The sequence below is a fragment of the Scyliorhinus canicula genome, chromosome 7 (assembly GCF_902713615.1).
Source record: "Scyliorhinus canicula chromosome 7, sScyCan1.1, whole genome shotgun sequence".
Classification (NCBI taxonomy): domain Eukaryota; kingdom Metazoa; phylum Chordata; class Chondrichthyes; order Carcharhiniformes; family Scyliorhinidae; genus Scyliorhinus; species Scyliorhinus canicula.
In genome coordinates, this window is record NC_052152.1 from 29,996,002 (window position 1) to 30,009,378 (window position 13,377).

At 46.1% G+C, this 13,377-nt stretch overlaps 1 protein-coding gene across 8 annotated transcripts in view; it reads left to right on the forward strand.

The window, feature by feature from the left end:
- The window catches only part of synj1 (synaptojanin 1), a 131,082-nt gene that overhangs the window by 76,609 nt on the left and 41,096 nt on the right, over positions 1-13,377 (forward strand). For all 8 annotated transcript variants that reach the window (XM_038801659.1, XM_038801663.1, XM_038801664.1 and 5 more), the window contains 2 exons: positions 6,053-6,137; positions 10,361-10,501. In XM_038801659.1, coding sequence (XP_038657587.1) covers positions 6,053-6,137; positions 10,361-10,501 — 226 coding nt within the window. The remainder of the gene's footprint in view (positions 1-6,052; positions 6,138-10,360; positions 10,502-13,377) is intronic.

The following is a 13,377-nucleotide window of genomic DNA, read 5'->3' on the forward strand; positions in this document are numbered from 1 at the left end:
CGTGAGCCTTGGAAGTAACCTGAATTTTTAAAGGTGTACCAATTCCTAACTACTGCTTTTAAAATTTTTATCCGTGTTTTCAAATCTCTCCATGGCCCTCTTTCCCCCCCCCCCCCCTTCTCCTCCCCTCCTCCTCTCTTTCCCCCCCCCCCCCCTTTATCTCTAATCTCTTTCAGCCCCATAGCACACCGAGTATACATAGCACACTGAGTATGGAAAGGGATAAGTATACCCCGCAGGGCAAGAGTTATAGCTGGGGGAAGGGCAATTATGATGCCATTAGACATGACTTAGGATGTGTTGGTTGGAGAAGTAGGCTGCAAGGGTTGGGCACACTGGATATGTGGAGCTTGTTCAAGGAACAGCTATTGCATGTTCTTGATAAGTACGTACCAGTCAGGCAGGGAGGAAGGGGTCGAGCGAGGGAACCGTGGTTTACCAAAGAAGTGGAATCTCTTGTTAAGAGGAAGAAGGAGGCCTATGTGAAGATGAGGCGTGAAGTTTCAGTTGGGGCGCTTGATATTTACAAGGAAGCGAGGAAGGATCTAAAGAGAGAGCTGAGACGAGCAAGGAGGGGACATGAGAAGTCTTTGGCAGGTAGGATCAAGGAAAACCCAAAAGCTTTCTATAGGTATGTCAGGAATAAAAGAATGACTAGGGTAAGAGTAGGGCCAGTCAAGGACAGTGGTGGGAAGTTGTGTGTGGAGGCTGAGGAGATAAGCGAGATACTAAATGAATACTTTTCGTCAGTATTCACTCAAGAAAAAGATAATATTGTGGAGGAGAATGCTGAGACCCAGGCTATTAGAATAGATGGCATTGAGGTGCGTAGGGAAGAAGTGTTGGCAATTCTGGACAAGGTGAAAATAGATAAGTCCCCGGGGCCGGATGGGATTTATCCTAGGATTCTCTGGGAAGCCAGGGAAGAGATTGCTGAGCCTTTGGCTTTGATTTTTAGGTCATCATTGGCTACAGGAATAGTGCCAGAGGACTGGAGGATAGCAAATGTGGTCCCTTTGTTCAAGAAGGGGAGTAGAGATAACCCCGGTAACTATAGGCCGGTGAGCCTAACGTCTGTGGTGGGTAAAGTCTTGGAGAGGATTATAAAAGATACGATTTATAATCATCTAGATAGGAATAATATGATTAGGGACAGTCAGCATGGTTTTGTGAAGGGTAGGTCATGCCTCACAAACCTTATCGAGTTCTTTGAGAAGGTGACTGAACAGGTAGACGAGGGTAGAGCAGTTGATGTGGTGTATATGGATTTCAGTAAAGCGTTTGATAAGGTTCCCCACGGTCGTCTATTGCAGAAAATACGGAGGCTGGGGATTGAGGGTGATTTAGAGATGTGGATCAGAAATTGGCTAGTTGAAAGAAGACAGAGAGTGGTAGTTGATGGGAAATGTTCAGAATGGAGTTCAGTTACGAGTGGCGTACCACAAGGATCTGTTCTGGGGCCGTTGCTGTTTGTCATTTTTATAAATGACCTAGAGGAGGGCGCAGAAGGATGGGTGAGTAAATTTGCAGACGACACTAAAGTCGGTGGAGTTGTAGACAGTGCGGAAGGATGTTGCAGGTTACAGAGGGACATAGATAAGCTGCAGAGCTGGGCTGAGAGGTGGCAAATGGAGTTTAATGTGGAGAAGTGTGAGGTGATTCACTTTGGAAAGAATAACAGAAATGCGGAATATTTGGCTAATGGTAAAATTCTTGGTAGTGTGGATGAGCAGAGGGATCTCGGTGTCCATGTACATAGATCCCTGAAAGTTGCCACCCAGGTTGATAGGGTTGTGAAGAAGGCCTATGGTGTGTTGGCCTTTATTGGTAGAGGGATTGAGTTCCGGAGCCATGAGGTCATGTTGCAGTTGTACAAAACTCTAGTACGGCCGCATTTGGAGTATTGCGTACAGTTCTGGTCGCCTCATTATAGGAAGGACGTGGAAGCTTTGGAACGGGTGCAGAGGAGATTTACCAGGATGTTGCCTGGTATGGAGGGAAAATCTTATGAGGAAAGGCTGATGGACTTGAGGTTGTTTTCGTTAGAGAGAAGAAGGTTAAGAGGTGACCTAATAGAAGCATACAAAATGATCAGAGGGTTAGATAGGGTGGACAGCGAGAGCCTTCTCCCGCGGATGGAGGTGGCTAGCACGAGGGGACATAGCCTTAAATTGAGGGGTAATAGATATAGGACAGAGGTCAGAGGTGGGTTTTTTACGCAAAGAGTGGTGAGGCCGTGGAATGCCCTACCTGCAACAGTAGTGAACATGCCAACATTGAGGGCATTTAAAAATTTATTGGATAAGCATATGGATGATAAGGGCATAGTGTAGGTTAGATGGCCTTTAGATTTTTTCCATGTCGGTGCAACATCGAGGGCCGAAGGGCCTGTACTGCGCTGTATCGTTCTATGTTCTATTCTGTGCTTCTCTAATTCTGGCCTGTTGAGCATCTCCGGTTTTAATTGTTCAATCAGTGACATCTTGTCCGCTATCAGAGCCTGAGTTCTGGAATTTTCTCCCTAAACCCTTCTGCCTTTTTACCTTTGCTCCTTTAAACCATCCCCATTTGGCCAAGCTTTGGTCAGTTGTCCTAATAATGCCATCCGTGGCTGTGTTATTTTCATAAAATGGTTACAGTACAGAAGGAGGCAATTTGACTTGTTGAATCCATCCTTTTTTCTGTAAGAGCTATTTAGCTAGTCCTACTTTAACATCATTTGCAGCCCTGCAGGACTTTTCCCTTCAGTTGCTGATCCAATTTCCTTTTTAAAAGCCATGGTTGAATTTGCCTCCACCACTCTATCATGGAAAACTCACGGCACAGAGGGAGAGCACTTGGAGTCAGTGGGGCACTTTTGACCCCACTAGCCGTGCATGGGATCGGAAACATGAGTGGGAAATACGGAGATAATCAGGAATCGCTTTTGGGGGAAGCATCCATCACCTCCGTGGTGGTGCTCTGTCACTAGGTTTCAGTGCTGAACGGGGCACCGTTTGTGGATGGTGTCCTGATAAGGTCCCGTCTCGCCAGATTGACGGCGTAAACCCCACCCACTCATATTTTTCTTTTTTACTCTGAGAGGCTCAAGATATGGAGAGAAAGCTGGTCTGTGCAACGGGAAAGTTGCTTTCCAGTTTTCAGTCTGAACCTGACTAATTTGCTAAATCCTGGTAAAGTTTTATAGCACCAAAAGGTCCTTTGGCCCATCGTGCCTGTGCAAGCCATCAAGCATCTATCAATTCTAATCCCATTTTCCAGCACTTGGTCCATAGTCTTGTACGTTACAGCATTTCAAGTGCTGATCTAAATACTTCTATGCTTCTTAAATGTTGTGAGGGTTCCAGTCTCCACAACTTTTTCCTTTAATTCCCTCTAAACTTCCTGCCCCATACTGTTAAGACTATATCCCTGGTTATTGTCCTCTCTACTAAGGGGAGAGGTTTGTTCCTATCTACTCTATTGCTGCTCCCCATAATTTTGTAATTTTTTTCTCATTGTTTCTTTGCTGACCGAAATGTACCAGCCACCCAACTCAATGTCACTTGCCAGTATTTGGTCTGTAACCCTTCAGGTGCACATGTGGACACGCACCTTCGAATTGAGATAATGTTTTCTGCTTCAAAGTTTTCAGGCAGTGAGTGCCTGACCCTTGTCACTCTGGGTAAAAAAAAATTCCTGGTCTCCCTGTGAATGTGTCTCTAATTCACTTGTCTCTCAGTCCGGAAGAAACGGTCTCGAACACGTTCGTACTTTAGAATATTCTTTATTGCGATCGGGGCAGCCCTCTAGGTATTCCAAAGAAACACCTCTGAGTGTGCCAAAGTTTTGCTCAAAACATCCTGTCTTTATATGTTTTTTTAAGGGGCAGTCCCTTACATTCACTTGAGCTTGCCCCCATTACAAAATATAGCTTGTTTTTACCAAAGATCTAATACATGATTAACTTGTTATTGCCATATTTTCAATACATGATTTTACAGACATTGAGGTTATCTATTGGCACATAAGTATATAGCAATTTTAGCAAAACAACAGGTGTTCAGCCACAGTATCAATGGCTCCCACATTTCATATACCGTCATCCAGCCATCTTCCTTGTTTCTCAAGGCTATTTGGCTTACTGTCATGAGTTGGCTCACGAATTCAATAATAACTCCCTTATTAGTAACTTTCCACTAATGTGTCCCATTAATTCTGGATTGTTCTAGCTATTAACCCTTGCTTCACATTCTCATCCCTTCTAATCCATTCACCCATCATATCTTTTTTAAATTTAGAGTACCCAATTATTTTTTTTTCCAAATTAAGGGGCAATCTAGCGGGGTCAATCCATCTAACCTGCACATCTTTGGGTTGTGGGGGAGAAACCCACACAGACATGGGAGAATGTGCAAACTGCACATGGACAGTGACCCAGGGCCGGAATTCGAACCTGGGTCCTCAGCACCACAGTCCCAGTGCTAACCACTGCGCCACATGCCGCCTTTTATTCACCTATCATGTTAACTCTATGACCCCTCATCACTGAGCTCTCTGCTAAATCAAATCAGCCCTTCTCGTCCACTCAATCCAGACCCTCAATTTTTTATATCTCAACCAAATCTCCCCTCAGCCTCCAAGGAGAACAACCCCAGCCTATCCATTTTTTCCCCTCAGCTGCAATTTTCTAGTCCTGACAACATTCTCTTATATTTCCTCTGTACCCTCTTGTTCAATTACATCCTTTCTGTAATGAAGGACTGCGCACAGTCCTCAAGTTATGGTTTATATAATTTGCTGTATTTTATGCAGCAATCAGGATATTGCGTTCCAAATCCGTTGTGTGAAAAAATGTTTCCTCATGTTGCCCTTGGTTCTCTGCCAGTCACTCTTGAAATTGTGTCCTTGTTTTTTTTCAAAGTCAGCAGCAAGCGCAGTTCCTATTCCATCATTGTGTGCTTTTTATTAACTTTGGCTGTGCACAGCAATTCTTTGTACAATATATGTAGTGTGATATTGAGTTAGTAGCACATTAAAGCAGAAATGTGAGAAGATCCAAATTGTGTGGTTCTTTATTCCTTTTACTTGTCATAATATCTTGACCCTTCAATATGAAGGACGATCATCAGGCTTTGGGACAGTTAAGAATGAGCAATAAATGCAGCTTTGCCAGTGTTGCCTTGACCCCAAGAACAATTTATTTTTAAATCCCTCCTTGGTCTTTCCCCTCTATCCCTTTAGCCTTGTCCAGCACCAAGCCTCCCAAACTCTGTTCCATTGACTTTTGCCTCTTTTCCATTCTTTCCAACATTAATGGCTTTGTGTTTTGGACGTCTTCACCTCTCCTGACATTTCTTAAAACTCACCTTTTTCACTAAGCAGTTGTCCACCTCTCCTAATTTGTCCTCCTTGACTCAGCATCTTTTAAAATTTCCCCGGCACCCATGTGAAGCAGTTTCGGACAATTTTATATGTTGAAAGCTGTATCTATGTGTAAGCTGCTATCATATCCTCCTCATATTGATCTGCTTAGTTTCAGGGGGCAAGTTGTGCAGTTTGTTTCCTCTTTCACCTCGTGCTTACTTATCTCCCATTGCATAAGCTTGGTTTTTATTTATTTATCTTTTGAAGGCCTTTTTGGCAAGGATTGTCCCCTCAAACTGTTTTTAGCTTGTTTTTTGAATTCCTGTTCTCCCTGTCCATTTTTCTTGGATTCCAGTTTATTGCCTTTTTTCACTGTCACTTTACATCGCTTGCCCACCAACCCAATCCTAAGTATTCCCCTCTGTAGTTATAATGTGAGAAGTAATGCAGTTTTTCAAAATCTTCACCATCTCAATTGCGTATTAGCCTGCCCTATTCATAAGTTTTAATTGCATGAAATAATGATTTGCTGAAGCCCCTGTAATAATTCATGGCTAATGTATGTAATCTATAAGATGCAATGTATCAATGAGCAAACCTGTAATAATTTACATCAGCCATGGTCTCTTACTCAGGGTCAGGAAAGAAAGCACTGACCAGTCGTGTGAGTACTGACAAATTTTCTTTCCGGTTTTTCTTATTCCAGACAAGGAGAACAGACCTGTGGACATTTTTGCTATTGGATTTGAGGAAATGGTTGAGTTGAATGCAGGAAATATTGTAAGTGCAAGGTACGTAGCAATATACCTTTTTAGTTTTTGTCATTCTAATGGAGAAATGAAGTCAAAAGCAAACTGCACTTTACCTTCTAGTGCCACTTTTATACAGCGTGTTTACGAAAAGAAAACAAGCGATTGCACTCTTTGAGTTCAGCTTCTTTAAGCAGGAAATGTCTGATTTATGTTAACCTACAATGAATTCTTGCATTGAGTTACATTTAAATGACATTGACAGTTGGATTTCATTTTTTGTCCACTAAATGTTGTTGCTCCTGAATTATTTAACTTTGTAAAAATAAAAGCATTGTATTATTCAGTTCCATAAGATATAGAAGCAGAGTTAAGCCATTCCATCATGGCTGACATGCTCCTCATCTGCTACCTACAATGTTACAGACCAAGAGCTGGATTGTGAAATCAGCCAGAGCATCTCCTCCCGAGAACGCTTGACCTCGGAGCAGGAGTAGGCAAATTAGCCTACCGAGCCTAAACACCCTCAATTTGATCATGGCTGATCCCATCATGGCCTCAACTCCACCATCCTTCCCATTCTCCATCACCCTTTAACTCATTACCAAGTAAAAATCTGTCTTAACTCTTCCAATTTACTCACCTTCCCTGCATCCACTGCACTCTGGGATAGCAAATTCCACAGATTTGGGAGAAGTAGTTTCCCCTCAAATCTGTTTTAAATTTGTTACCTCCTATTCTAAGATTATAACCTCTCGTTTTGGAATGCCCCACAAGAGGAAGCGCAGCTCCATGTCTACTTTATCCATACCTTTAGCATCTTGTATACCTCAATTAGATCCCCCCCTCCCAATTCTTCTAAACTCTAGAGAGTATAGGCCTAAACTGTTCAATCTCTCCTAATATGACAAACTCCATATCTCCGGAATCAATCTAGTGAACCTCCTCTGAACTGCCTCCAATTCCACTACTTCTTTCCTCAAATAAGGGGACCAAAACTGTGCACAATACTCCAGGTGTGGTCTTACCAATGCCTTGTATCGTTGTAACAACATTTCCTTACCTTTATACTCAATTACTTTTGCTATAAATGCCAACAATGCATTTGCTTTCCTTATTACCCGCTGCACCTGCATGCTCGTTTCCTGTCACTCATGCATGAGGACACCAAGATCCTTTGCATCGGAGCACCCTGAAGTTTCTCTCCATTTAGATAAGTTGCCTTTCCATTTTTTCGACCAAAATGCATGACCTCACGCTTATCCATGTTAAAATCCATCTGCCACATTTTGGCCAATCTCCTAACCTATCTATATCCATTTGTAAGGTTCTTATTTCCTCATTGCAACTTACTGTCCCACCTATTTTTGTCTCATTTATTTATTGTATTTTAATACTTTCAATTGATGGCCAAATAAGGACCTCATCCCGCTGCTGTACAGTAGGATTTGAAGCCGAGCAGTTTTAGCTGCGTGGGCTAGCGTCACTCGATGGGGGTGGAAGGGATCCTATTTAGAAGGCCTATTTAGCCGATTAGTGGCCTCTTTGACCCTGAAACTCAACCCCCTCATCCGCCTAGCAAAGAGACTGCTTGTCTCACCCCAGCGAGACCCAGGCTTATCTGAGTCAATGGTCCTTCATAGAATCGTGGAACACCTACAGTGCAGAAGGAGGCCATATCGGCCCATCGAGTCTATACTTCATTGTGACTGACTGTAGTCCCAGTAACAGCCACAATTCCTAGTGGCACTGCTATGACTAGAGAACCACCAGCCATCTGAGCTCTCCCCAGCTAAGGGTGGAAATCCAACCTCCTGCTACTTAATGCAGCTAACAGCGTTATTGACTGTGGGCAACTGTCAAGAGCCCTGCCCTAACATTTTAGCTGGAGACCTGGAAACCACAGTACCCCATTAAATCTAATCCATGGTGTTTAAGTATCATAGTAGGAAAATAAATTGTAAGGCAACAATTACTTGGATCCCTGTTTACACTGGAATTTCAGCCTGTCCAAAAAGCGCCCCATTCCCCCCATCATGCGCTGCATAAAACCCGCATCGTCCCAGTTTGGGGCATAGACATTCACCAGCACCACCCGCTCCCCTTGCAACTTGCTGCTCACCATCACATACCTCCCGCCACTGTCAGCCACCACCTTTGACGCCTCAAACGACACCCCTTTTCCCACCAGGATCGCCACCCCCTGATTTCTTGCATCCAGCCCCGAATGAAACACTTGGCCTACCCAGCCCTTCCTCAGTCTAACCTGGTCCGCCACCTTCAGGTGTGTCTCCTGGAGCATAGCCACATCCGCCTTCAGCCCCTTCAGGTGCGTAAACACCCGGGCCCGTTTAACCGGCCCATTCAGCCCCCTCACATTCCAAGTTATCAGCCGGATCAGAGGGCTCCCTGCCCCCCTCCCCTGCCCGCCCATCCATAACCCATCCCCTGCCCGCCCCAGGCCAGCGCCCCCCGCTTGGCCCGTTCCCCACGGCGGCAAACCCCCCCCCCCCCGGCTAGGACCCCTCCCGGCCGCGTTACTCCCTCCATAGCACTCCCGTGAGCCAGCTAACTTCTGCTGACGCCGGCGGCTCCCGCCAAACCTCCGACCCCTCCCAAAGTGGGGCTACTTTTTCTCCCCCATACCCATCAGCAGACCCTCCTCTTCCCCCTCCCGCGCGGGAAAAAAGCCCGCGCTTCTCAGCTCCGACCCCACCCCCATCCACCCTCAGCGCGGGAAACAAAAGAAAAGCCCACGCTTTCCCCCTGCCCGACCCTGCCTCCTCGAGGGTAGCCCCCCTTGGTGGCCCCCACCACCAGCTCCCCACACCCCAAATCTACCCTCCAGCTCGAGCCCATCCACCGAACCCACGCAAAAAAGACAGCGCCCCACCCGCCCTAGAAACAACACACAACCAGCTTAAAACAGCATGAAACAGAGACCCCCCCCCCCCCCCAAACCAAAAGTTATTTACAAACCCCCGACCCTCAGTTAGAGTCCAACTTCTCGGCCTGCACAAAGGCCCACGCCTCCTCCGGGGACTCAAAGTAAAAGTGTCGGTCCTTGTGGGTGACCCACAGACGCGCCGGCTGTAACATGCCAAACTTCGCACTCTTTCTGTGGAGCACCGCCTTCGTCCGGTTGTACCCGGCCCTCCGCTTAGCCACCTCCGCACTCCAGTCCTGATAGATCCGCACTACCGTGTTCTCCCACTTGCTGCTCTGCTCCTTCTTGGCCCACCTAAGCACACATTCACGGTCAATGAACCGGTGGAACCGCACCAGCACCGCCCGTGGCGGCTCATTCGGCTTGGGCTTCCTGGCCAGTATTCTGTGGGCCCCCTCCAGCTCCAGGGGCCCCTGGAAGGACCCAGCTCCCATCAGCGAAATTCAGCAAGACGACCACATAGGCCCCCAGGTCTGACCCCTCCAGCCCCTCTGTGAGGCCCAGGATCCGCAAATATTTCCACCTCGAACGGTTCTCCATCTCCTCGAACCGCTCCTGCCACTTCTTGTGGAGCGCCACGTGCATCTCCACCTTTACTGCGAGGGTCACGGCCTCATCCTCTCTTTCGGAGGCTTGTTGTCGGAGCTCCCGGATCTCCACCCCCTGGGCTGTCTGCGTCGCCAGCAGCTTGTCCGTAGTAGCCTTCAGCGAGTCTAGCAGCTCCACCTTTAGCTCCCGAAAACAGCGCTGGAGAGTCTCCTGCTTCCTGCGCCCACTGCCTCCATTCCTCGAGGCCTCCGCCGGCCGCCATCTTGTTTTTCTTCCCCCGCTTTTTCTTAGGCGCTGCCACCGCTATTTTGCTGGCCCCACTCCTGGTCCAGACCATAGAACACTGGGGATCTGCTGCTGACACCTTCCCATGTCGGGAACCGTCGATCAAGTACCGCTGGGGGCCCTTAAAAGAGCCCAAAAGTCCGTTCCAGGCGGGAGCTGCCGAACGTGCGGCTTAGCTCCGCATAGCCGCAACCGGAAGCCCGTCAGCAGATTTTCTGGCAGTTGAACTTGGAACCATATTAGCATATTGAAGATCACAAGTTTTTTTTTTACTGTTTAGAGGAGTGCTCGAACATATCAGCACTTCTATTTTATTTGAATATGATTCATAAGATCAGATATTGTGTAGTAATGTGAAAATTTTCTAAATGAATTGGAAAATGAGGTCTTGCTTCAGCATCTGTACGTCCAATGTAATGTTTGAGTACGTAGCGTTATTAGTATGATTGTATTTTAGTTCGTATTATTTATAATTGTTCGATAGCACCACTAATCAGAAGCTGTGGGCAGCTGAGATTCAGAAGAGTATCTCCAGGGATTGCAAGTACGTTCTCTTGGCATCTGAGCAGCTTGTGGGTGTCTGCCTTTTCGTCTTTATCCGACCACAGCACGCACCATACATCAGGTAAGTCTTTGCAGCATCATTTGACTCTGCAAATATTTATATTTTAGCTGTATTTTTGTTAAGTGCAAGAAAGATTAAACATTGCAATATTATTTGAACAATTCTCTAAATTGCGCAAATGCATTTTTAAAAAAAATCTATCTCATCCTGGGGCATTTCATATTGAAGCCTGGTGAAGAAACCTAAGTCGTCTATGATACATCTTATTGTAGTTTCTAATGTTAAATATTTCCTATCTTGAACTAATTATAATAATGATACCAGTGTCAAATACTTAATCTGCCTGAAACACCTTGGGCGTGCCAAGGTACCAGTCAGTCAGGCTATTATCACTTACACTGGTTATTGTGGCTTTTGACCATGAACTCCATTTTCTCTAAGTACTTTTGAAATTGATTAGTAAAAAAAATGCACAAAATAACACTTGGAAATACAATCTGAGCTGAAAAATTCTCTTGTATGATCTGTATTTGATACAAAATGTGACAACTCTGGGGTGAGTAGAACAGCACTTGTGTGGCCTCACATAATTATGAATAAGAAAGGCCATTCATCTCTTCTAATTCACCAAACCAGAATGCTCCAAAAGCCACCCCCCCACCGTTCCTCATTCTATTGCAATGTTCAGTTGGTTCTTAAATGATCCTACGCTCTATGCTATTATGATACTTCCTGGCTGTTTTTTCATTCTTTGTGTGAAAATGAGCATCCCAAAGTGAATCCTAAATTTGCCTTCTGGCAATTTGAATTTGTGATCCTTTGTCCAGCTCTTGCTGTTTGATTTAGTCTTTTGTATTTCCTCTTGCCATTCTGGTTACTATTGCAAACACCACTTTAGGATCATCCTATCAGAGCTGTGAAAAGATCCAAGTTCCTATTAGAACATAAGAACTAGGAGCAGGAGTAGGCCATCTGGCCCCTCCAGCCTGCTCCGCCATTCAATGAGATCATGGCTGATCTTTTGTGGACTGAGCTCCACATTCTGGCCCGAACACCATAACCCTTAATCCCTTTATTCTTCAAACAACTATCTATCTTTATCTTAAAAACATTTAATGAAGGAGCCTCAACTGCTTCACTGGGCAAGGAATTCCATAGATTCACAACCCTTTGGGTGAAGAAGTTCCTCCTCAACTCCGTCATACACTCCACCAGCCCAGTGGTGACAGCCACCCTCCAATCCTGGAACCAACTGCGGCAGCAATTTGGCCTGTACAAAATGTCGGACAAGGCTCCCATCTGCAACAACCATAGGTTCAAACCAGCACTGACCGACGCCACCTTCAAAAGGTGGAGGCAGGACGGGGGGACACTGACAGTCAGGGACCTATACACGGACGACAGGATCGCAACACTGGACGAACTGACAGAGAAATTTCAGCTAGCTGGGGGGAACGAGCTACGGTACCTGCAGCTCAAAAACTTCCTACGAAAGGAGACAAGGACGTACCCACAACTGCCATGACAGACACTATTGGAAGACCTACTGGACGCAAGTATCCTAGAGAAAGGGAACTGTAGTGACATGTATGACCGACTGGTAGACAGGGACGACACCGTACTGGACGCAACAAGAAGGAAATGGGAGGACGACCTGGGGATGGAGATAGGGTGGGGACTCTGGAGCGAAGCACTGCATAGGGTCAACTCCACCTCCACGTGCGCAAGGCTCAGCCTGACGCAACTAAAAGTGGTACATAGAGCCCACTTAACGAGAAACCGTATGAGTAGGTTCTTCCCGGAGGTGGAGGACAAATGTGAGCGGTGCCAGAGAGGCCCGGCCAACCACGCCCACATGTTCTGGTCTTGCCCCAGACTTGTGGAGTACTGGACAGCCTTCTTCGAGGCTATGTCCAAAGTGGTGGGGGTGAGGGTGGAGCCATGCCCGATAGTGGCGGTCTTCGGGGTTTCAGACCAGCCAGATCTATTCCTGGGGAGGAGGGCGGACGCCCTTGCCTTTGCCTCCCTGATTGCCCGCCGTAGAATCCTGTTTGGCTGGCGGTCAGCAGCACCACCCAGAGCTGCAGACTGGCTGTCCGACCTCTCGGAATCTCTCCAAATGGAGAAAATCAAATTCGCCATCCGAGGGTCGGACGACGGCTTCCACAGAACGTGGGAGCCATTCATGCAACTGTTCCGGGACCTGTTTGTGGCCAACGTACATGAGGAAGAATAGTCGGGTGGCCCAGAACCAGGGGAAAATGGGCGGGAATCGGGGGAAGGTAGCCGGGGGGAGGGGGGGGGGGCTACGGGCTCGGTATGGGGGTTTGATGGCAAGCCAAGGCCCAAAACCAAACTATAAATAAATGCCTATAAACATGTGCCTCGGCCATATTGGGGAATGTAAAATATGTATGCTGGCTAAAGGGGGCGGCCACAATTATTGTTATGAAGATGCTTACCTGTAAATATTCATGTAAAATTTTTGTGTTTTCCTTTTTTTTTTCTCTCTCTCTAATAACTTGTAATTTGTCATATATAAAATATGAAAACTCAATAAAAAAACATTTATAAAAAAAAATAAATCTACTTCCCCTTATTTTGAGGCCATGCCCCCTAGTTCTGCTTTCACCCGCCAGTGGAAACAACTTGCCCGCATCTATCCTATCTATTCCCTTTATAATTTTGTATGTTTCTATAAGATCGCCCTCATCCTTCTAAAATGCCAACTATTGTTGGCATTGCAGTGGTAATTGGTGTTTCATAGATTATTGTACCAAAACTTTAAAAAGGGAAGTGAGAGCTTGCAAGTTCGACAGCAAAGGAAAATGTTAAATGTAGCAGTGACCTTTCACTACCGAGGAGTGAAAGTGCAGTAAACTGTTGGCCTGGATTTCCTCTTTTCCAGTACTGTTTGACTTGGCACATTATACTGC